The sequence below is a fragment of the Sebastes fasciatus genome, chromosome 9, assembly GCF_043250625.1.
Source record: "Sebastes fasciatus isolate fSebFas1 chromosome 9, fSebFas1.pri, whole genome shotgun sequence".
Classification (NCBI taxonomy): Eukaryota; Metazoa; Chordata; class Actinopteri; order Perciformes; family Sebastidae; genus Sebastes; species Sebastes fasciatus.
The window spans coordinates 25,128,648-25,151,162 of record NC_133803.1 but is presented as its reverse complement, the minus strand read 5'-3'; the positions used below and the strand labels follow the sequence as shown (position 1 = coordinate 25,151,162).

Genomic DNA, 22,515 nt, shown 5'->3' with positions numbered 1-22,515 from the left:
TAATTATTTTTGGAGCATGTTTAGCCCTCAAAAATGTGATTCAGAGCTGCAAGCAGCGATGATCGGGCCCTCGCACCTATGTGCACGTCTGGGGTACTGGCGGGACGCCGGTTGATGCGGCTGTGCTCTTCCATGACCATCGTAAACTGTGCACACGAGTTTGACGTTATTTCCTGCTTGGCTCTAGAAATGACATATTGCGAATTTCGCACCACTTTCTGTGTCCATTAACACGCGCTAAACATGCATTATGTTGCTGTATATCAAGTGTAGTGACCACACAATGTAAACCGTATGATGTTTGTCACATAGAGCTGACTTCCTGTTGCCAATAGGGGGCGCTATGACTATTAGACAATATTGTCACGTAGATGTCCTCAGGCCTGGACTGATATGAAGTAGGTCAAGTTTGAAGCAGATTTGACCAAGTACAGTCGAGTTACAACGGTTTGTTGATTAATGGCGAATCAAGTAAATACCGTTTCACGAAAGCTCAAACTTCTAATAACTTTTCATCACAAAGGTCTTTAGATTGGACCGACCCAATTTGAAGTCGATCAAGTTAAATCTGTAGGAGGAGTTTGTTAAAGTACAGAGCCTGGAAATGGCCAAAAATACACAAATTGCGTTGCATATGTATCGTGTATGCACATTGGTGTACCAACATTAATACAAATTTGCTTCTAAACCATTTGAATTGCCTTTCAAATTTTTGATTATATCTTCTTTTTTTTAGGGTGAGTATGTAATGTCTGTCCAGGGACAGGAACATTGTTTATTAATAAATGTCGTCCCTGTTACATAAACTAATAAATAAATAAGTAGATGTTTTCTGAACAATTTAAAAAATAAATGCAAGAGTGAATCTGCATTTTGAGGTGATCCGCTGAGGATTCATCTTTCTATTAAATGTTAAAAAAGGTAATTGAATGTGCCTTTCTTCCTTGTGTGATGTTAAGTGTATCAAATTCATTCTGACAGTATGAAGTTAATTTTTTTCCTTAAGTTGTGTCCCTTCAAATGTGATTTCTAGTCCTTTTTTTCACTTTAAGGACATATGAGTTTCCACTAAAACTAAAATATAAATGAAAGACCATGAAGGTTGGTCATGTGTGAGATATTAACAGTAATTCTTGGCATATAACTTTTTTTTTTCTTGTGTCCTTGGCCTGTATACCTCTGGATTTGATCTACTTTTCTCTCCTTTGATCCCTTCACTCACTTTTCCTCCAGTTTTGTTTTCTGCTGCTTAACCTGTAGATCTGCTTAAGAGGCCAGACGAGAGAGCGGAGCACGAGGCTGAAGACAACCAGGCTTAATGAAGATAACCACGTTTACTACGTAACAGTCTTGGCTGTGTGTGTGTGTGTGTGTGTGTGTGTGTGTGTGTGTGTGTGTGTGTGTGTGTGTGTGTGTGTGTGAGAGAGAAGGTGTGTGAGTCACACAGATATAGACAGAGAGAAGTCAATACAGTGAGAATAACAGGAACCAATCAATGTGATTATAAAGGGCATTCTCTGCTGCTGAATTGATTTTGATCTCTCGGACTTCCTGCCGAACGGAAACACCGACTGCTTTTCCCAGAAAGAGCTCGGCAGCTTATGTTGTTCTCTCGATTTTATCGAAAAATACAGTTTAAATAATAAAATAAAAATTAATAAGAGCTTGTCTACTTCAATCTTCCCTTGCGTGTTGCTAGAAATAAGTCCTCTTTGATGCATCACAGCACTTCTTTACATGTAGCTGTTAGTCTAAAGATGGTGTGTTTAATACAGTGCTGGAATAAGGTATGATTATAACATTGAAATATTATTTCTGGAAAAGTCTTCTTATTTCATGTTTTCTTCATAAACTATGTAAAAATTGACTGATCACTGCTGGTATTAAGGTGGAAGCCTCCACATAAACTTCAGATTTCCCAGTGGTTCGTCTCATTACTAGACATCATCTCTCTGGACCTCTCTATAGCTCGAACCAACGGTGCGAAGGGAAATACAACTGACACCTTGTTCAAGGCACCGGAGAAAGTTAAATTGGGGTTATATAACCCAGACTGTGAAATAGCATCTGTGGCTGTATACAAATGTTTATACTATTACCAACATATGGTCTACATGGTTTCCCTGTGGCAGTTTTTGACATTTATAGAAGATTTTCTTTTTTTTTTAATATATTTATTTTCTTTCTTTTTCATTCATGATTATATGTATTTATTTATGTATTGTTAATTTTTTCTCTCTTTTTTTTTTTACATTATATACCGGTGTATATATGTAAAACTATTTAACTTTTCCATATTCCTGTTTTTTTTTGTTTTTATTTCATTATTATTTATTTCTTTTATTTCTTTAGTTTATTTAACAGGGACAGTGCACATTAATAAACATTGCTCTAAATGCGCCAGAGTTAGCCAAGAGGCTATTTTTTTTGTCTATAGTCCCTGGACAGATGTTTCAGAGTCACCCTAAAAACAAAATATCATATTCAAAGAAGTTATTAAAATCATTAAAAACATGCAACATAGAGGCTCACAAGGCAGGACATGCAAAAAAAAGAAAAATTATAGACCACATTGTGCTACATTATTAGACACTGTTACAAGAACATGCAAAGAAGAAGCACAGATATAAAAAAAACATGCATATTACATAGCAACGGGTTATTTTATTTATATATTTATTTATTTATTTTTGGGGTTGTCGTACCCATGTGCCAACTAGGGTGGAGGAAGGAAGGAGGGGACATTTTTAAGACTGGAGGGGCAAGTAAGAGCCCTTTGTCGGGCAGATATACATACATAATATACATGGATTATAAAAAAGAATACCATGTTTGTATACTTATGTTAAAATTATCCGTTTAGTATGTAAATGCTGATGATTTGCTGTGATTGATTGTGCTTTTATATTAACTTCAACGTGAACAATAAAATGCCAGTGACCACAAAACTTAAGTAAAACCAGAGTTCCCCTCTTTAAAAGCCGGTCAGCGTGAGGCTGAACTGAGATCCGAGTCCCCTCCCCAGCAGCTCCATCCTCCCGCCCCTTCCCAGATACTGAGCTTTTTGTTCTGCATCTAATGTTTTCATTAAGAAACTGGGTGCAACCAAGTCAACGAGGGAAGGATAAGAGAGCAAGAGAGCGAGCGCAGGGTGAACAGGAAGAGTTGTGGAGGAGAAGAAGAAGAAGAAGCCTTTTTGTTTTCAGCCTGGTTCTGGATTAGAGGAGATTTGGGGGGCTGTTTGTGTCTTTACTCTCACACACACTACACGCTTCGTCACCAGCTGTTCGTCAGGTTTCACCATGACCTGCCCCTCCACCTCCTCAGTTGGACTCATCTTCCTTCTGATTGGCTACGCTGTTGCAGGTAAGGGATGTAGGGGAGGGTGGAGGGGTCAAAGGTCAGACAGGAAGGGCCAAAGGACACACAGCTGGGAATTCAGCTGAGCAGATCAGTATTCAGTGCGTTGAATTACTTATTTAACTAACAAATGATTTATGGGGTGTAGTATAAATACATTTTTGGATGCCTATCGCGTCTATTTTGTTTGTCTTTGTTGCAATACATGTCATATATTTCACAGATGTAAGTCTGTGTAGACGACGGCTGGATGAACACACATGAAGCTGAACTGACATCATGGGGTGTTCATACACACACATGTGAGTCCGTGTGTGTTCAGGGTTTGCCAGCACATCTGTTACTAATTCCACTGCAGCTCTGGCTACACTTAATCTAATATTGTGTCCTCATAGTTTCAAACAATTGCTCGCTTTCTCTTCATCCATTATGTTCATCTGCCCGCTTCTAACCAGTGTGTTTAGCTTTGTTTATCAGTGTTACTAAAGTCCAGTGGAAAATTCACAGAAATGTGGGCCAATCCTCCAGAGCCGAATCTGTGAGTGACGGCCTCACAGAGTGTGAATTACACTGACTTCATACTGCAAGAATGGCCAACTGCAGGAGGAACACAGCAAAATGAACACTCACCGAATGAAACAAGCAAGCACACTCAGACACACACACGAAGCATTTCATCTCATATTTCATCTTAAAAGCTTAGTTTTACGGTAACATAATAAGTAAACATGGGTTGAATAGTTCTTGTTTAAAGGCTTTTTCATGGTTCAAGGGTCTCTATCTCAGAAAAGGGCAGGATACGGCACTCCATGGTGTCAACAAAATGATATGTGAGTCAGAAACAATTAAATGGCAATGGAGACAAGAGGAGAAAGAACTAGAAAAGGCTAGATGTTTTAAGGGAAATCTAAGTGCACGTATTGGAAACAAAAGGTTAAAATCTTTTCAACATGTTTATTTGTTGCTTGCCAAATTGAGAGGTACAGTTTAGGGTTGAAGCCCTTAAAGGGTCATTTTGGAATTTTTCAACCCAAAACCAGTATTTTCCCATGTTTTTGTGTCTAAGTGACTAATGGGGACAACAACCGTCACCGTCAATGTACGTCCAATAAAAGTGTTTCTCTGCTTACTTTCTTTTCATCCAGTCTGTTTGTTATTGTGTCTAATAAAGTCTCGCTCGGAAGGGCCTCTTCATGAAACCTTGCGTCGCATCCACATTGTCAAGGTCAGCTAAATATTCAGCCATGATATTGAAAATCTGTTAGATAACACTAAGCCACATGTCACAATAACAACAAAAAACAGACTGAATCAAGAGAAAGGTAAAGAAGAATTGGGCCGTGGTAGCGACCTGTCAATCACAAGGTAGCCACGCCCTAAAGCATCCCCTGCTTTATGGTCTATTTGACTCTAAATGGGACCATAATTTACTAAATGAACATCATGCTGTATTGAAGAAGACTTGAAACTAGCGATTGAGACCATAAACTCATGTTTACAATGTTTACTGAGGTAATAAATCAAATGAGAAGTAGAGTCGTTTTCTCATAGACTTCTATACAATCAGACTTCTTTTTGCAACCAGAGGAGTCGCCCCCTGCTGGCTATTAGAAAGAATGCAAGTTTAAGGCACTTCAGCATTGGCTTCACTTTTTAGACCCGGAAGTTGCCCACTGTTGCACATCCTACGCAGTTTCACTTTGCATATTCAAACAGGCTTGTATGCAGTACACATGACAGGATTTTATTCTTCATTGATCATGCTTGTAAACTGCCTTTATGTCTCTCAGTTTATATGAACACTGTTGTTGTGAACTAACGCTCTGACCTGCACTGACTTCTCAATTTTGCACTTGGCTGAACTCCTCTCCTCTCTCCTGTAGAGAGCCTTGTCAGAAAACAAACCCACAGAGCTAGAAAACACTGCACACACACACACACACACACACTCACCTTTGTCCTCGGGTGGAGTCATTGTTCATCATATCTGCTTGTTCTTGTGGTGTGTTTCCTTGGAGTGTGAATCTATGATTTCTCAACCTCCTGCATCAGGGGAGAAGAAAAAGTCTTCATGTGAGCCGGACGAAAGCAAAAGCCAACACAAACAGGAACGACTGCCTTTATCGCTGTTTTGGAAACACAGACTGGTGATATGATAACTAATATCTCAGCCAGTCAGCTATTTCACATCAGCCACATTCATCTGTTTATTGCATACATCACAGACACTTCTTCCTTTTCATGCCAGTATTCATGATGTAGCTCTCTGTTGCAAGTTTTCCCCTTTTCAAAGAGCTGGCTGTGTACACACTGATCACACAAACACACACTGACACTTAGATGGAGGCACGGCTGTGGTTTGGGGGGATTTTTGTTGTTGTGCTGATCGGTAAACCAGCAGCACAATTCTGCTACGGCTGAAGATTGTGGTTGTTTTGAAATGCAACGACAGAAACCACCACTTTAATAGCGTCTGTGTTGGAAATCTTCACGTCTTTAGCAGACTGCTGATCTATCACTGTCAAACCTTCATGCCCCCGAGTCAGTTCAACAAAACCTCCATCATGAAGGACACATCAGGGCAGACATCTGCTCTGTCCGCTCAGTGACAAAACCCACTTACTGTCCCTTCCATTCATCCATCCATCCATCCATCCATTGCTCTTTCTTGGCTTGCTTCCTGCATGTACTAAACCTGGCACCGATCCGCTGGCGTAATGGAGCTTGTAAAATGTTTCCACGGGATATCTCTGTAAAATCAACAGCCTGATGCTAAGGCACGGCTGTACATGGGAGGGACAACGTGCAGAATAAGATGTGGGAATAATTTCCGGCCAACTCTTGCTGGCACAGCTTTTATTGCTCAAGGAAGAAAAGATTTTAAGGGTCGGCGGTGGATTAAACGACTTGTTAGGACGGATACGGTCTGCAGCGTGAGATCAGCAGAACAACAATCCCTGCATCTATAAGGATAAATATCCACTCATGAAAGTAAACACATACATTTTTGTCTTCCCCTTTTTTTAGTTTATCGTGCCAGATGTGAATTTAACTTAACAGCTGTAGCCGCTGCTGAAGAGCTACAAAGACGGAAACCTGAACAAAGCCAGTCTGTATTTATCTGACAGCAGACTTTGTATTTCCAAGTGTGCTCATGTGAAGCTCTGTTTTCCAATGAGGACACAGAGAGGACAAAATGAGTAATGTGAAGGCGTGAAATGGTGGGGAAAAGGCACTGTAGGAGCTTAAAAGTTGAGCAATCTTTCTCATACTGTATTGCTCAAAAAAGTGAACAAAGAGTAAAGCTGTCAAACAAAAAAATGAGATTTTAACTTCAAGGAAACCAAAGAAAACTAATCTGGAGGTGTAGAGTTTTTACAGTTGGAAAGAGCTCAGTGTATTTTGGCTCATTCTAAGTTACCAGCTGCCTGTTGGTTAAGGCCTAAAAGAAAACTTCAAGATTAAGTGTTATTTCATGGTATTTTCCAGGAGAAAAGGTGAACGCACAACCTTGTTTGGTCATTGTCAAGCAGCCACAGTATGAGAGAAATGATATTGACAAAAGCCGCTCCACAGAGGCAACCTAACACTGCCTTTAGTATCACTAATGTTCGATAACAACACATGCTCTCGGGCATTAGCTGTCCTCGTACACTCCAAATGTTTCATCTAAATAACAGCGACAGCACCGCTGCCAGCAGTCAGTAAATGAATGAGAAGTTCATTCATTTATAAAATATAAATGCTATCAATGGGAGCTTGGCCCGCGGCCACTAAGAAGGTGCTAGAAAATGGAAAGCAGAGTCCTGCCAGAGAATGCAGGCTTCCACTCAAATATGTCGGCTTCAAAGAGACACAGATAATTGGAAACATGACTGTGAGGGGAAAGCAGCTGGAAGGATGCACGTGGCCCCCCCTCCCAATACTGCTGGAGTGAATTCACACCAAGATCATTATGGTGCTCCATTATGGTGCCCTGACTGTTGCACAGATTATAATCATTTTAGACTCTGCTGCAGAGTCACATGAGTCAAACTTAAAGGAACTGTTTGTAACTTTTTAAGCGTATAAATGTACCGGGTCGGGACAGTAAAACTCACCAATTAATACATTATTTCTGTATCTCCTGGCCAGGAAAAGTGAACCGGAGGAGTAGTTTTTACAATTATATATATATTATAGATACTTGTTAATAGTGAGTTTTAAAAGTGCTGGAAGGTTAAGCTAAGCTGAGCTAAGCTGCAGCATGCTAAATTCAATATCAAGAGCATTATTAGAGCAGCAAACTATTGTCTATGTAAAGATATAGAGGAGTAATGTCTACCTGAGCAGAGAATGAAGTTTCTCTCCCTGTGGGCAGGTAAACACTGTTAGCTTTGTCAGCAGTGTTGCTAGTTTCCACTGTTTGCACCGTTAGCTGCGAGCTTCCGGCTCGCCGTCGCCATAGCAACTATAAATTACATCAATGACATTAATTTACAGAAGAACTTCTCAAAACATTTTGAAAAACATATCATACTAACAACACTTTTAACAATCCCAGCTTCACGGCAGATTAAATTTACATAATTAATTTTATCTATAATTTTGTAAAATATTATATCCATAAAATGACATGGCTTAAAATAATATATATATATTTATATATATATATACATACATACATACATACATATAATATACAGTATATATAATTATACTTTTAAAGATACTGATTTTAAAACATATTTGTTTCTACAACTGAAAACTCAAAAACTATTAGATTATTTAGACATTTCAAATTTATTGTAATTGTTTAACAGACCCCAATTGTTTTTTATTTTATGTTTTATTCATCTTTTCCTGTCCTTACATATTATTTGTTGTAAAAATGAATATTATTTTTATACTTTATACACTGAACATGTTTATGTAGCTACTGTATTGAACTTTCTAAATAAAGTATAGGAAAAATAAATAAATAAATTACAGACAGGAGAGTATTGATCAAATCATCTAACTCTCTGCAAGAATGTGATTAAGCATATTTTTCAAAATGTCAAACTATTGCTTTAATTCAATTCAATTCAATTCAAACTTTATTGCAGACTCAAGGTCCAGATAAGAAAAACAACAACAACAACAACAATACATTACATATAATACATTACAATACATGAGACACTATAAAAAGTCATGATTAAAAGATATTAAAAATATAAATATTAAAAATATATATACATACATCAATGCCTTACATATAAAGGACTTCAGTATCTCCTGTTGTCTTAGAAAGTAATTGTTCTCCTAATTCTTGTTCCTAATACCTGTTTAACTGAGGAGGTAAAGTGAAATGCTCATTTTGAAAGTTGAGAGTTGAAGTATGTGATCAAAAATAGCTTTTCTGCTTATGTTATTATGGTTTAAAGTGACTTGTTTGCCTCCGTCATGCACTGTAAATCACTCATATATACATGTTTTCTGTTTTGCAGGACCTGAACCTGTTGTGCAGCCTCTAGCGGTGCGTTCAAGTGCCTGTCAAGAGCACACACGCCTTCACAACCGCCTGGATGTAGTGGAGAAGGTGCTGTTTCCAATCCAAGCTCATATTCAGCACTCAGTGCTTTGAAATCCCTGATGTTGTCAGCGTCATTATCAAATGTCAGCTCTCTCTCCGTCTTAGGCTGCCAAAAAAATTCCTTTCAAGGAAGATTTCGAGAAAACCGTGGCTCACTGCCACATCCACACTTAAAAAACCCCATGATCTCTCAACTTTTCCCAAAATCGCTGATGAGTTGGCCCACTTTCATGTGACAAACCCCGCGCTTACTTTGACCTCACCTTACTAGCTGTTTTTTGGGCAACTGTATTATTCATATGAATAAGTGATTGTATTATTCATGGGTGATGATTCTATTATTCATACTACAACTTATTAATGCATTATTCATACGTCAAATACACAACTATGTCTTCTGTCTGTCTGTAGAGAGTTGAGGACACAGTTGAGACGTTGGAGGTTGAGCTGGCTGCTCTTCTGCAGGCCATTGAAGCCCCAGAGTGGCGCCCACTGTTGGACAATACAGGAAAGACAACAGTGGATATCCTGGAGGACCCAGCTGGGCAGAGGTCTTAAAACTAACCAGGCATCGATGGAGGAGGGACTCAAGAAGCCTCTTGAACTTGGACTTTGAAGGATTAAATCTGTTTCAATGACTTAACCCTCTGAGACCCACAATAGATCCATTTTTGTCTTTTTTAGGGGGGTACAGAGGGTCTTTAGGGGGGATAGCAGGTCAACTGTAGATGTCACATAGAAGTAGTGTACATCATCTGAAAGCTGGGAACCTGAAGATTAATTTTAGATGAATTTGTTCTAGTCATAAATCAGAAATAAACATGAATTCATAAATTATTTAAAATTGTTAAATTGTGTAAGGGTTTAGAACATTATGATCGAAGTACATGATGGCTATTCTCAAGCTTTAAGTCTCATAAATTGTTGCAGCAATTTTTGGGTTGATACCATTTGTAACATAGATTTGGTGCTAAATTAAAAAAAAAATGTACCACTCGAGAATTGATAAAATGATCAAAAATTCCTCTAAAATACCACATTAATACACCAAGACCTTGAGGAACACCATAGAAAAAGCCATGCTTGGATTTGGTATCAGAAACTTTTAACATTTTGAGATTTCTGCAAGAATTGCATTTTTCAGCAGTTGAATGGCGAGCGCTTCTGTTATGGAAACTGCTAAAAAAAAAAAATTATTGTCAATCTACCTAGGAAAGCCATCCATCCTCTGAATGCTCTAGGTCTCTTGTTTGTGTTTGTAAAGTTTCATGAGGCTGTGATTATCCTAGAGGTCACCACAGGTCATTTTATACAGTGAGGTCAAGTTTTAAAAAAATGGTCTCAATACAATGAAATGGCTACTATGGAGACTAACATCATCACACATGAATATAATTAGGCTCATTGGATCCACAAGAGTCTCAGCTTTACAGTGATACTCAATTAACGCAATACAAGACTGTTTAGGGACCCCAGTATGCAGAAATATTCAAACACACCATTTTTAGAAGAGGCAAAAATAACACATTTTCTATTTTCATTCACGTATCTTGAGGTCAGAGGTCAAGGGACCCCTTTGAAAATGGCCATGCCAGTTTTTCCTCACCAAACTTAGTTTGGAGCGTTATTTAGCCTCCTTCGCGACAAGCTACATGGTTGTTACCAACGTATTCCTTAGGTTTTCTAGCTCTAAAACTGAACCTGCTACAGCCTTTTAAAAAACGTAAAATCTGTCGGGTCTCAGGGGGTTAATTGCAAAAAAAAATAAAAAATTGTGTATGCATATACTGTATCAAAATGAAGGTTTTTTTAATCTTAAAAGAGAGCTAGTCTGTATTATTTACTCCTACTAATCCTGTGACAGCCTTGTTTCTTTTCCAGTCCTAGATTCTTCCACCTCCAGTCAATAGTGGCACAGCTCTCAGTTTACAATGCTATTCAAAGAGATGAATTCACGTTGCACGCCTCTGCTCAGTCAGTTCATACCCCTGCTCTTCATCGCCCTCTACCGGCTGCCTTAAATGCTGTATTTGAGTGGAAATGACTACACAGACACCAAACTACTGGAAGGAGATTTATTTCTTTATCAAAGCAGTTAAAGCAGCATTTTTTTAAACACACGGAGCAGTTTCAGTTGGTACAGTAACAAGGCTTCCCCGTTAAAAATCCTGCAGCACAAGAACGTTATGCAAAATAGGATCAAGAGGAGGAAAAAGTGTGGCATTAAAATCACATTTTCTTCTTATCGATTTGTTTTTCTCAACAGGGCACTGAGTTTCAAAACTGTATCCACAGAGTTAAGACATCTACAGTTATGGTACGCTTCGAGAGCATCCATCGGAAAAAACGGCTGAATAGGAGACATGCTGTTGCTGGTCAAACACTAGCACAATGCCTTTTTTTTAAACACCTAACGGCATCCAGAACATTAACACATAAATAAACATGTCGGGAGGGTTTGCAAGCACAGTCCAATGAGGAAATGATCACCGATATCAAGGAACAAAATGCCAAAAACAGTCGATTAGTATTGTAAATTAGAGAAAAGCTACACTTAAATGAACTGAAAATAAGCGATTATCCATTTACAAATGATTAACATATAATTACACATCCACTTCAGACCTATGTTGACTCTGATGGAGTGTAGACTGAGAAATAACTGAGCTTTTCTTTTCCACAAATGGAGACATTCAGTGTTTTTATAATGCAGCAAATTCTGTTGGGGTGAAGTGCCCCATATTCTTCCTTTGCCGCACAGTCAATAACGCAACACTTAACCCACAACGGAGCATCACACACAACTGCTGACCTCATTCCACTCATCCAGCAAGGGTACGAGCCTGTATACTTGAACAAAGCATTAAGACAACCTACAGGATGCCAAAAGGTACTGCATATCATCTAAAAATATCATGCCGTCCATATAACACTGGGATTATACGATTTTGTACAGTTTAAAGTTCACAAAACTCACTGTCCAGAAACAGTCACACAGGCCAGTTATACCACAGATATATGGATATATACGTAGATGACGCATTGGCCTTTGGATTGTACGCCAACGTTGACGCCATAATGGGCAAGGACTGGCCTGTAAACACATACAAGCGAACAGGAGAGCTGTTGTTTTTCTGGATGAAAAGCAGTATAATGTTTACATTTCTCAACTGATTTCAGTGAGTCGTTTTTATATTCAAGTGTTAATTATTTACGTGGAGTACTGAAGGTTAGATTCACCCCACAAATAAAACTTTTGGTGAACAGTTCATGGATCAACGGCCGGTCTGTCTGTTGATATGATATTAGAAAGTCACACTTTTTCGGACATTTTTCAGATATTTTTCGGACATGTTTTGAAAATTTTTCAGACTTTCGTTCGGCCTTTCTTTCGCCTTTTTCAGATATTTTCAGAATTTTGTTCGGACATTTTTCGGACTCATAACACATTTTCCTTTAAGAATTTTTCACATCATCAACATTGCAGTTCAAGTTACATCTTTACAAAACATTTGCTTCCGTAGATCATCAGATAAGTGCTAGCTAGCATTTGCTATTGCTAGCTAATCCTCAACCAAATCTAATGTTAGATTATAGATTTTCATGTCTAACATAATTTTGTATTTAAAATTTGAGTGTCTAATATCGCAAACAATAAAGCTGATGTCATGTCGGGTTTTTGGAACAGTAACTCTCAGCAAAATGAATTATTTTCCACCATGTAAGTAATTCAGCTCATGTAATGTTAATGTTAAATAGCTGGAGAAAAACTGTCTTTTTCTATTCCTTGTAGATCATAAATCCTTGTATATAAAAATGACTCATTGAAATCGGTTGAGAAATTTAAACGTTAAAGCGCTTTTTATCCAGAAAAACTCCCCCGTTCACTTGTATATGTTTACAGGCCAGTCCCGACCTCCCCAATATGGCGGCGACACGGCCAATGTGGCATCTACGTATATATACATCTATGAGTTATACTCTGATTTGGACTGTGTCTATAATCAGGTGAGCTATCACCAAAAGCTTGTGCATGCACAAATCAGCCAGTAAGGCTCAAGCTCCAGGCTTTGGCAAAAACAGGCTTATACTGTAAAGGTACATGCAAAAAAAGCGCAGGGCTCGAGACTATTAAATTCATCATATACTTTGGCAGACTTGGAAGATGCCACTTTATATCCCTTTAAAGAAGCTTCTTAATCTAATCATAATGTATAGTGGTTAAAGAAATACTTCAACATTCTGGGAAATAGGCTAATTTGCTTTCTTTCTGAGAGTGAGATGAGAAGATGGACACCAGTCTCATGTCTCTGTGAGTGAAGCATGAAGCTGTGGCTAGCAGGCGACTAGCCTAGCTTAGCATAAAGACTGGAAGCAGAGCGACCGCTGCAACCTGCGAAGACGAGGGTCACGTGGCTGACAGAGGAAGCCAAGCTAGCGCTGATGCTAGCGAGCTAATCTGCTGTTCCATTACTATTCTCACAGTGCTGGACAAGTTACTTGAAATGTAATCAATTACTCATTACATTTTACTCATTGGAAAAGAAACTTAACTAATTACTCAACAGCAAAATTAATAAGTTACATTGCTCGTTACTTATTCAGTCGAGCTCCATTAAAGGTGCTCAATCAGAAAGTAAATTGTGGGCTTCTGAAGGCATTCTTAAGGGGATAGTTAGGGGGTTATATGAGGTACTAATAGTCAGTGTGTTACCTACAGTAGATAATGGTAGGCCTTTCTTTTAGGTGGCTAAAATATGTTTTGCTGCCGGCTCCGTCTACAGCAGTACGCTGTATCGCTTTGCTCCCGTGCGGTAACTCCTGTCTGTTTCTCCAAACTGGGGTCGCTCCGACCGCCATCTACTGTAGGTAACACACCGACTGTGGATAAGTACCTTATACAACCTCACTTCAAAACACCCAAACTATCCCTTTAACGCACAGACATGAAAGTGGTATCTTCTCATATAATTCTTGTAAAGACAGCCAATAGGCGTATTCAGCGTTGCCAGATGGGAAAAGTTAAACTTCTGTAGCAGAGAAAAATTATCGTACATGAGTCATAACCACGAGAACAAATAAAGAAATATATGTGTAAATTTACAAAACACATATTTAAACCAACTTTTTGACACACCCACAAATCTACCCAATCATTTTTTTTGTCGAAAGCAAGCTGACGTAGCTATGATGCGTGTACAAAATTAAATTACAAGACATCCCGACTGGAAGCCTGTTCATACTCTGCATGAAAACTGTTAAGGCCATAAGCTAAGCTAATTAAATAAATAAATAAATAAATAAGTGGGCTTCCTGGTGCATTCAGAGCTATCTCTCGTGCTCTCTTCAAATGAGTCATGTGCATCGACATCACAGCCTTCAACAAGCATGATTGGCTGGAAAGATGTCAGGTAAGAAGGGATGCGTAAACACAGACTTCAGGCTCAAAATGGTTAAAGGTCCCATATTATGCTCATTTTCAGGTTCATACTTGTATTTTGTGTTTCTACTAGAACATGTTTACATGCCGCAATGTTAGAAAAAGAACTTTATTTTCCTTGTACTGTCTGCCTGAATATACCCGTATTTACCCTCTGTCTGAAACGCTCCGTTTTAGTGCATTTCAACGTAACTGCGTTGCTAGGCAACAGCTTGGGTCCATGTTTACTTCCTGTCAGCTGATGTTATTTACATACACTGCAGCAGGAAATAAACTGGGACACATTTAGAATGTTTATGTTTAAAACCGTGTAATGGTTTAAATATTGTATATTTGTGACATCACAAACGGACAAAAATACTAACGGCTTGTTTCAAACGCACAATTTCTGAATACGGGCTGTGTGTATTTCTCCGTATATTGAGCGTTTTGATAGTTTAACAGTATTTATTTAGCACTTAAACCTGCTTTATGATATAACAGACATGAAAATCTCACTTTTTACAATATGGGACCTTTAAATTATCATACATTATGGCACTTTTGGGCGTTATCGATCGTACATCGTACATATACGATAATGATCGTACATCTGGCAACGCTGGGCGTGTTTCCCAAAATGTCTATTACTTTAAGGTCCCCCCCCTTACCTGAAATAGATACTTTATACATAATCACAATATGATTGTATAAATGGTTTTCACTTGCAGAAGGAACACTGACTTTATGTTTTACTGGGGAAAACAGAGACTCACACTCACACACTCACAGCTCCTTAGAAATGGTTATGCAAATGGTAGAAAAGCTTTGGCATATTTTGCCTACAAGTTGTGCCTGCACACTTGGAAAGAAGAGCAGAACGAAGCAGTACGAAGCTTCACGCAGCTCTTCCTTTATAGTTTATATGTCGAGTTCGCAGTCCCACATAAAACTGTGGTGAGATTAATTACCTATACTGTAATGCTATTTACATGGTTTTCATGTTATTAGGCCTTAGGGTTTTAAGGTGAACCGTTGCTACATGTTCCCAGGTGTTCACACTGAGATTAATGGGCGCCACCTTAAATGTACCACTATCACTATGACAGCAATAGACTAACTTGTGTACACAATTTGAAGTACCAACAGCTACACATTTAAGTACAGCCCTGAAACAAGCTCTACAGGGAGATGATCTTCATACTAACGAAGCACTTAAAGAGATGATGGCGTCTAGTGGAGTAAACAGAGCTTTCTAATAGATTCTTAAAAGATGTGATTGGCATTTACAGTCTCCCCAGAGCAGTTTCTGAGCATGGCGTAGGGCTAAAATACTACATCTTGGTAACCATTATAGACACAGTGACAAGCAAAATCTTTCAGTCTGATTGCTGTACTGATTCCCCCACAGATTACAGTACCTTATCGTCCTAAAACAAAGCTCAGAAAAAGAATACTTAAAGAGGAAACTGATCGATTAATGCATCCAATGTGATTAACGAATACTGATTATCATTAACAGGCACCACTTTAAACAGGTTTACGACATGAAACCAGCCACGCTTTCTCGGCCGACTGAAAACAGCCATGCACACTTTACTGTAAATGTGTTTCGGAGAGGTGTTGCAACACGAGGAAGGTGCTCCGGGAGAAACAATTGTTCTGAATTAGGGCACACATTACATGAAAGAGGCTGGAGGGGGGGGGGGAAGTGAACTGAAGACACAGGCAATAACATAAACTGAGTGCCTGCGTGTGCTGAATAATTCAGTCGTCCCCATCAGATTTTTGAACAGGAAGGCTGAGAGGGGAGGCGTCTCCACCAAAAACCCCCCAAAAACCGTTGGACTGCTATTGCCCGAGATGTCATCAAGCTCGTGGGGCTTTCTGCTCGTGAACAACACCTCCTAGTAAGTGATACCTTATTTGTCATGCTATACTGTAACATTGCATAGTTAGTTAGCTTACTCTAGGGCGGATGGGTACAGTAGGCGGGGGGCTCTCTGGAGATCTGCTTCGCTCATGCCCTACCGGAAGGATGCTACACAACAAAACAAAAAAGGAGGGAAAAATGGTGGGAGCCATTTTGGGGTCCTGCTGTGCGTCAGTCGCCCCTGCTGTGCGTCTGTTTCCTCCGCTCCTGGCTACAACAGAGGAGAGAGGTGAGAATGTATCTATTGGCATGGCACAAACACTGCAGCGGCCAGAGAGACCTGCGATCGTCACTGTGAGGCGATAGCGGCGCTAGCAGCTGCCGGGCGAGGAGCACACCGAGCCGCACATGCTCAGTTTGGAGGAGGACTCGGGCTCCGGCTCGGGTTCGGGTTCTGGCTCGGGCGCGTCTTCGTCGGTGGCCCCGGCCTCGGCCTCTCCGTCGCCGTCTCCACTGGCGTCATCGCCCCCGGCCTCCTCCTGACCCTCCTCCTGACGCCTGTTCATCCTGAGACAGACGGAGACACAGAAACATATATAATCATGTAACCTGCATGAATATGTATATGCATATGTACACCATATGGAAACCTCTTAATGTAAAGAACAGGCATCCTCGTGAGCACATTTGTTCCTCAGAAAAGTAGCAAAATGAAACACACGGGCAGAAGGAAACCGTGGGTCTATAATATAGCACTAATTCTGGGTATTACGCCCATCCCGTTATAAATAGAAGTAGATTGCCATTAATTAGAGCAAAAGGATAAAATAAGACATTTGCCAAACAGACGGATTTCAGTAACGCTGCAGTGGCAGGACCCGGTCAATAATAAATGAGGCAATAATTTAGAGCAGCACTGAACCAATATTCCTCTCTTGGCATTGCTGAGAGGACACAGAGTCAATGATATATGGACATCATAGTCTATATTTATGATCTACAGTATATTTTACTGACAGATATAAAAGATTAGATGCATCATATTTAGCCACAGCAGGGCGAGCTCTTAAAAACCTTCTGTAGTCTATGATTTACATATACAAGTCATTTCATTAAAGAGGCTCGGCTGTCATACTGGTTTGGAATAATATGCTCTATGGTTTATATTGGACATAAATTAGAGGGCTATTTGCTGAGCCTCTTCAAATACTGCAGCTGATACAAGTTCTTAAAGGGATAGTTGGGGTGTTTTGAAGAGGGGTTGTATGAGGTTCTTATCCATAGTCAGTGTATGACCTACAGTAGATGACGGTCGGCACACCCCCAGTTTGGAGAAACAGTCAGGAGTTACTGTATAGGAGCAAAGTAATGTACTACTGTGGATGGGGGCAGCAGCAAAATGTATTTTAGCCACCTAAAAGAAAGGCCAACCTAAAAAAATCAATATCACTTTAAGTGTAAATTTAGAACATTTAGAATATTTCCAACACTTTACTTTGCAGTCATACAACCCGTTCCAACGGGAACTGAAGCTGTTGTATTCATCTATGCTCTCACCAAAGCCACCGGACTCACCGATCGAGGCAGCGGTAGACCAGCAACTTCCGTGTTCTGCGAGGTAAAATTATTGTTTTTTTTCATTGGAGTTTGGTGGCTTTGGCGAGAGCATAGATAACGGCTTCACTTCCCCATCAGAAATATAGACTGTACAGCTGTCTGACGGCAAAGTAAACCAGCGAAAATATTCGAAATATAGCGTACACTTAAACTGATATAGATTTATTTTAGGTGGGCCTTTCCTTTAGGTGATTTCTTTTTAGTTTAGAGGGTATGATTTAAATTTTGTGTCATATATATTCTCATTATTATCTACCGGAGAGCTTCCTCTTTGTCAGTGTTTTGGTTCATTTTGTAAAAAGACAGAGATAAGTTTAATGAAATCTTAAATAAAAAACACCAAAGTGTTACATTTTGTACTACCTTGTCATTTGCAAGTGCCTTCATCATTTCAAGTGTTAATTGTAAAAAGAAATGTATTTATTTAAATTAAATTAATTTTATTTATATATATTAAAATGTGACAACAGGCAGTCCACAACATCTGAAAATTTGGAAAAGCCCAAAGAGAACTATTACGAGTGCGTCAAACATCTTGGGCGATTTGGTTTGACCTGGAACACGCCAAGGAATAGACCCAGTCTGTATGTTTTTTTTAAATTTATTTTTCTTCTTCTTTTAATTTCCGGCAGACTATGCACAGGAAGTGCATCGCAGCCGCCCGCCGGTTAAAAACAAAGCATTTGGTAAATGGAAATGCAAATGGAAATGATGTACGTGTTTATTTGCATATAGAGTAGGGAGGTGACATCCGATCACAAGTGGAGATGTACATGTGGGAACTGGCGTACTTAAAGCTGTCCACTTGTGACCAGATCACTCAAGAAGCATGTTAATGCCCAAGATCTGAATAAAAGGGTAGCAAAGAAGATCAAATTAATGTTGTTTAAAATTAAAATTTGGTGTAATTCTCGTAATATTTTGCCCTTCGCATTCGGTCCGGCAGCATGATAACGTTCTCTGTGTGTTGGTGCATCACCATCATGTTATAGATGGTCTGCTGCTCTTGTGTTCTCTTACTTCTCCCGGTTGAAGATCATGAACTCTTGCTGCACCACGTCAAGGCACTCCTGTAGGTAGTCATTCTCCTGCAGGCAGTCAACAGACAAAACATCATCCTCATCATCATCATCATCATCATCGCCCACATCAACATCAGCCTCGTTATCATCATTAAAAGCTGCAGAGGAAACTTTACGTCAACTTGAATCAGTCAACTACATGACCTCTGAGGTGAAAATGTCTTTTTCCTCATTTCCTTTTTATCCTTCGTTGCTCTTTTTAAACAAGTCATGAATTGTTTGTGAGCCCTCCTCAAATTGGATGTTTGGCCCGAGACAAAAATAGAAGCTCATATTTCCGAAAGCACTTGAGGCCATGACAACAGCAGCGAAGGCTTCATAATTTAATAATCTTGGTAATAACGGAGTATGGGGGCACACACAAGCAGGCACACACACATGTATGTGCTACACACTCACACACACCAAGTCTCATAACCCTGCTATTGTTAGAGGTACACACTCCTTGCACACGCTGATCAACGCTGATGACACGTGACACACACACACACACACACACAGAGGACTGACGTTAACAACACTGATGTCATGATGACGGTCTGATGGGAACAGGCTGATTCTCATAAATACAGAGAGGATATCTCCTGCCTGTGGTAAATAATGTCTCAATCAAACATAACAAGACAGACGAGACAAAGAGACTCCGCTGCCGAATATAATTCTGGTCTGAGTGTACACAGAGCACATCAGGACGGGCCCAGGCTTTATCATATATTAATTATGACATTCATTTCTGCACAAAATTTGTCATTTTTAATGTGAAGATGTCTTTTGTTTTAGAACATTAACACTGGTTTACCCTACTGTAATATTTTCCCCATTGTTCAGGATTGTAAAAAACGGAGCATATTCTGTTATTTTCATGATCGATTAATCCTTTTTAGGCTTTAAAATGTCAGAAGCTAAAACAAGCAAATGTTTTGAGCTTTATAAGTAAATTAAAGAAATAGGTTGAAATGTTTGGAAATACGCTGAATGGTTTTCTTGCTGAGAGTTAGATGAGAAGATAGGTACCACTCTCTTTCTTTGTGGTAAATATGTAGCTGGAGGCAGTAGCATAAAGACTGAAAACAGTGGGAAACAGCTAGCCCGGCTCCGTCCAAAGGTTACAAAAATCCATCTACCAGCAACTCTAAAGCTACAAGGTATCTTGCCGTCTTTTTACCCGAAGTGTAACAAAGACAATTTACCATTTGTTCACTGAGCCGTTGCCAGGCAACCAGCGGAGACTCCAGGAACTTACTGCTCCCAGCCAAGACTGGCACATAACCCCTTGTTGTTGTGTTTTCTGTATGGCTTTAAAGGTGCTAAATGCGAGATTGGGAGCATTTCTAACAGTGCTAACAGGGTGGGTGCTACGCTTCCGTGACGGCGCCGTCAGTCAGGACGGCATTATCACTTGCCGTATGAGAGCGGTGCAGAGTGGCGGCCGTGAGTTAGCCAGTGGGGCATTCTCACATGCACGAACATGCACTAAAAGCATGCGCGGCCGGCAAAGCTATGTCAACAAGGCAGAGAAGTTCAGATTACACCTTTTAGCAGCTTTAACAAACGTCTTAGACAGACATGAGAGTGGTATCAAACTTCTCATCTAACTCAAGGCGAAAAAAGCGCATTTCTCAAAACTATTTCTTTAAGGTGCTAAATTTGAAATTCAGAGCATTAATATCGCAGAAAACAACTATTTGCTATGTAAAGATAAAGAGGAGTAATGTCTACCTGAGCAGAAAATTAAGTCACTCTTCCTCTGTGTGTGTTGTAATCCGAGCTCGACGTTCATGAGGCGGTTACCGCTGATAGCGCCGTCCCGACCCACGGCGTCATTGCAGAAGCGTAACACCCATCCTCCGGTTCCCCCCTTCAAGTTAACACTGTTAGCCCTGTCAGCACTGATGCCGTTGTTTGCCCTGTCGGTGCTGTTAGCATTGTTAGCTGCTAGCTGCTAGCAATCCCTCAACCAAAGATATGCTCTGAATTTCGAATTTAGCACCTTTAAATTTCAAAATCCTTTTGTTTTGGTATAATAATTTTCACTTATTACACAGCTTTGTTGAATACTCGATGATTCTGATTGGTCAATCACGGCGTTCTACAGTCTGTTATTTCTTTACAGCAGACCGTTGCTATGTATAACAGGCCGTTACTATGTATAACAGGCCGTTACTATGTATAACAGACCGTTGCTATGTATAACAGACCGTTGCTATGTATAACAGACCGTTGCTATGGGCGCAGTTCTGATCTCGGACTCTGATGGACCATTTTGTGTGAAATTATTGATTTCGTAAGTAAGTAGCCGTGTTATAAGCGGGATAATGTACAGCTATAGTGGGTCATTGTTGTACATTATCCCTTACTTGTATAATATCCATACTGTAATATTCTTATTTCCACTTGTTCAGGATAGAGTTTGTTTTAAAACAGGAGCAAAATACACAGTATGTCTGTAAAGGAGAGACTATGGCCTGGAATATTTATGATCTCAAAATATGCAAATAGTCAGCATTCTTACAGGAGGCCTGCAGCTACATGTAGTTTGTACAGTAAGACTCAATGAGTTATTGATTTTGTCTTCTGAGCTGAGATAATCCACAATAGCTGAGGAAAAAGAAAAGATGCTGGGCTTTGGCTCACCTCCAATCTAAAAATATACAGTTTTGACAGGAACTGACAGACCGGAGACCAAGGCAAACCTGAGCAGCATTGTTATTTGTGAGACTGGCCCTGCCTCTTCATTTGTACAGTATCTACTGTATGTGTAACACACTGCTATGCGGCAGGTTATAATTTGCTCAGACACATGTGCTGGTGTCCTCTTCACAATCATTTGCTTTTAGCACGTACATACTGAAAATAACACTAACCTGATCTGCACGAGGCTACAAAGATCAAATTAACAAGGAAACAGCAAATCATAGCATTGCATAATGGAAAATAACCATTTTAAATGTGACAAAAGCTAAAAATAGTGTTCTACGTTCTATCATCAGAGGGAATAAAGGCATTTCAACAGATGCAGTGACATCTTGAATTCCACCTTCATCCTCACTGCTTCTAAATCCTCCTCCTCAACAGAACATGATGCTAATGCATAATGCAGCATTTCACTATTTTATCTCTTGTATCTAAAGCTGAAATATGAAAGATGGTGCAGATTTAAGCTAATCTGAGGAATGTGACCTCTTTATTTAAATATTCTTTTAAGAGACACAAATGCATGTACACACAGAGATGTTTCTAGAATACTCCCTACCTTGTTTGTACCTATTGACTGTCTGATTTAATTTTACATTTTTATTAAAGGTATAATATGTAACCGTTGTCTGTTCCTGTTTGTAAACACACAGCATTCAACTAGCGAGAGAGAGAGAGAGAGAGAGAGAGAGAGAGAGAGAGAGAGAGAGAGAGAGAGAGAGAGAGAGAGAGAGAGAGCAGCGGTGTTGGTCGAGCGAGTTATAGAGTGACTGAAGAGAGAGAGCGGCGTTAGTGAGAACAAAGCAGCGAATCAGAGAAATAAAACGTTATTTTCTGATTGTTTCATGGCGGTTACGTTCTAAAACACAAATAAACACACAACTAACTCCGCACAACTCTGCGGGAAGATGCC

At 39.6% G+C, this 22,515-nt stretch overlaps 2 protein-coding genes across 2 annotated transcripts in view; one reads left to right on the top strand and one right to left on the bottom strand.

Moving 5' to 3' along the window:
• The first annotated feature begins 3,074 nt into the window (after positions 1-3,074).
• Positions 3,075-11,516, top strand: LOC141774330 (placenta-specific protein 9-like). Its single transcript, XM_074646914.1, has 3 exons — positions 3,075-3,366; positions 8,832-8,923; positions 9,329-11,516. The coding sequence occupies exons 1-3, from the start codon at positions 3,303-3,305 to the stop codon at positions 9,473-9,475; spliced, it is 303 nt and encodes a 100-aa protein (XP_074503015.1). The 5' UTR covers positions 3,075-3,302; the 3' UTR covers positions 9,476-11,516.
• Positions 11,517-13,552: 2,036 nt separating this feature from the next.
• stk32c (serine/threonine kinase 32C) overlaps positions 13,553-22,515 on the bottom strand; it is an 83,923-nt gene continuing 74,960 nt past the window's right edge. The window contains exons 11-12 of the mRNA XM_074646898.1: positions 18,847-18,914; positions 13,553-16,776 (exon numbers count right to left, since the gene is read on the bottom strand). Of these exons, the coding sequence (XP_074502999.1) occupies positions 16,581-16,776; positions 18,847-18,914 (264 nt within the window). The 3' untranslated portion in view covers positions 13,553-16,580. The remainder of the gene's footprint in view (positions 16,777-18,846; positions 18,915-22,515) is intronic.

Excerpts from the sequence above, each read along its gene's own strand:
- LOC141774330 (XM_074646914.1), top strand. The coding sequence starts at position 3,303 with ATGACCTGCCCCTCCACCTCCTCAGTTGGACTCATCTTCCTTCTGATT. Across the intron at positions 3,367-8,831 it reads GATTGGCTACGCTGTTGCAG|GACCTGAACCTGTTGTGCAG; the intron begins GTAAGGGATGTA and ends TCTGTTTTGCAG. Across the intron at positions 8,924-9,328 it reads GCCTGGATGTAGTGGAGAAG|AGAGTTGAGGACACAGTTGA; the intron begins GTGCTGTTTCCA and ends GTCTGTCTGTAG.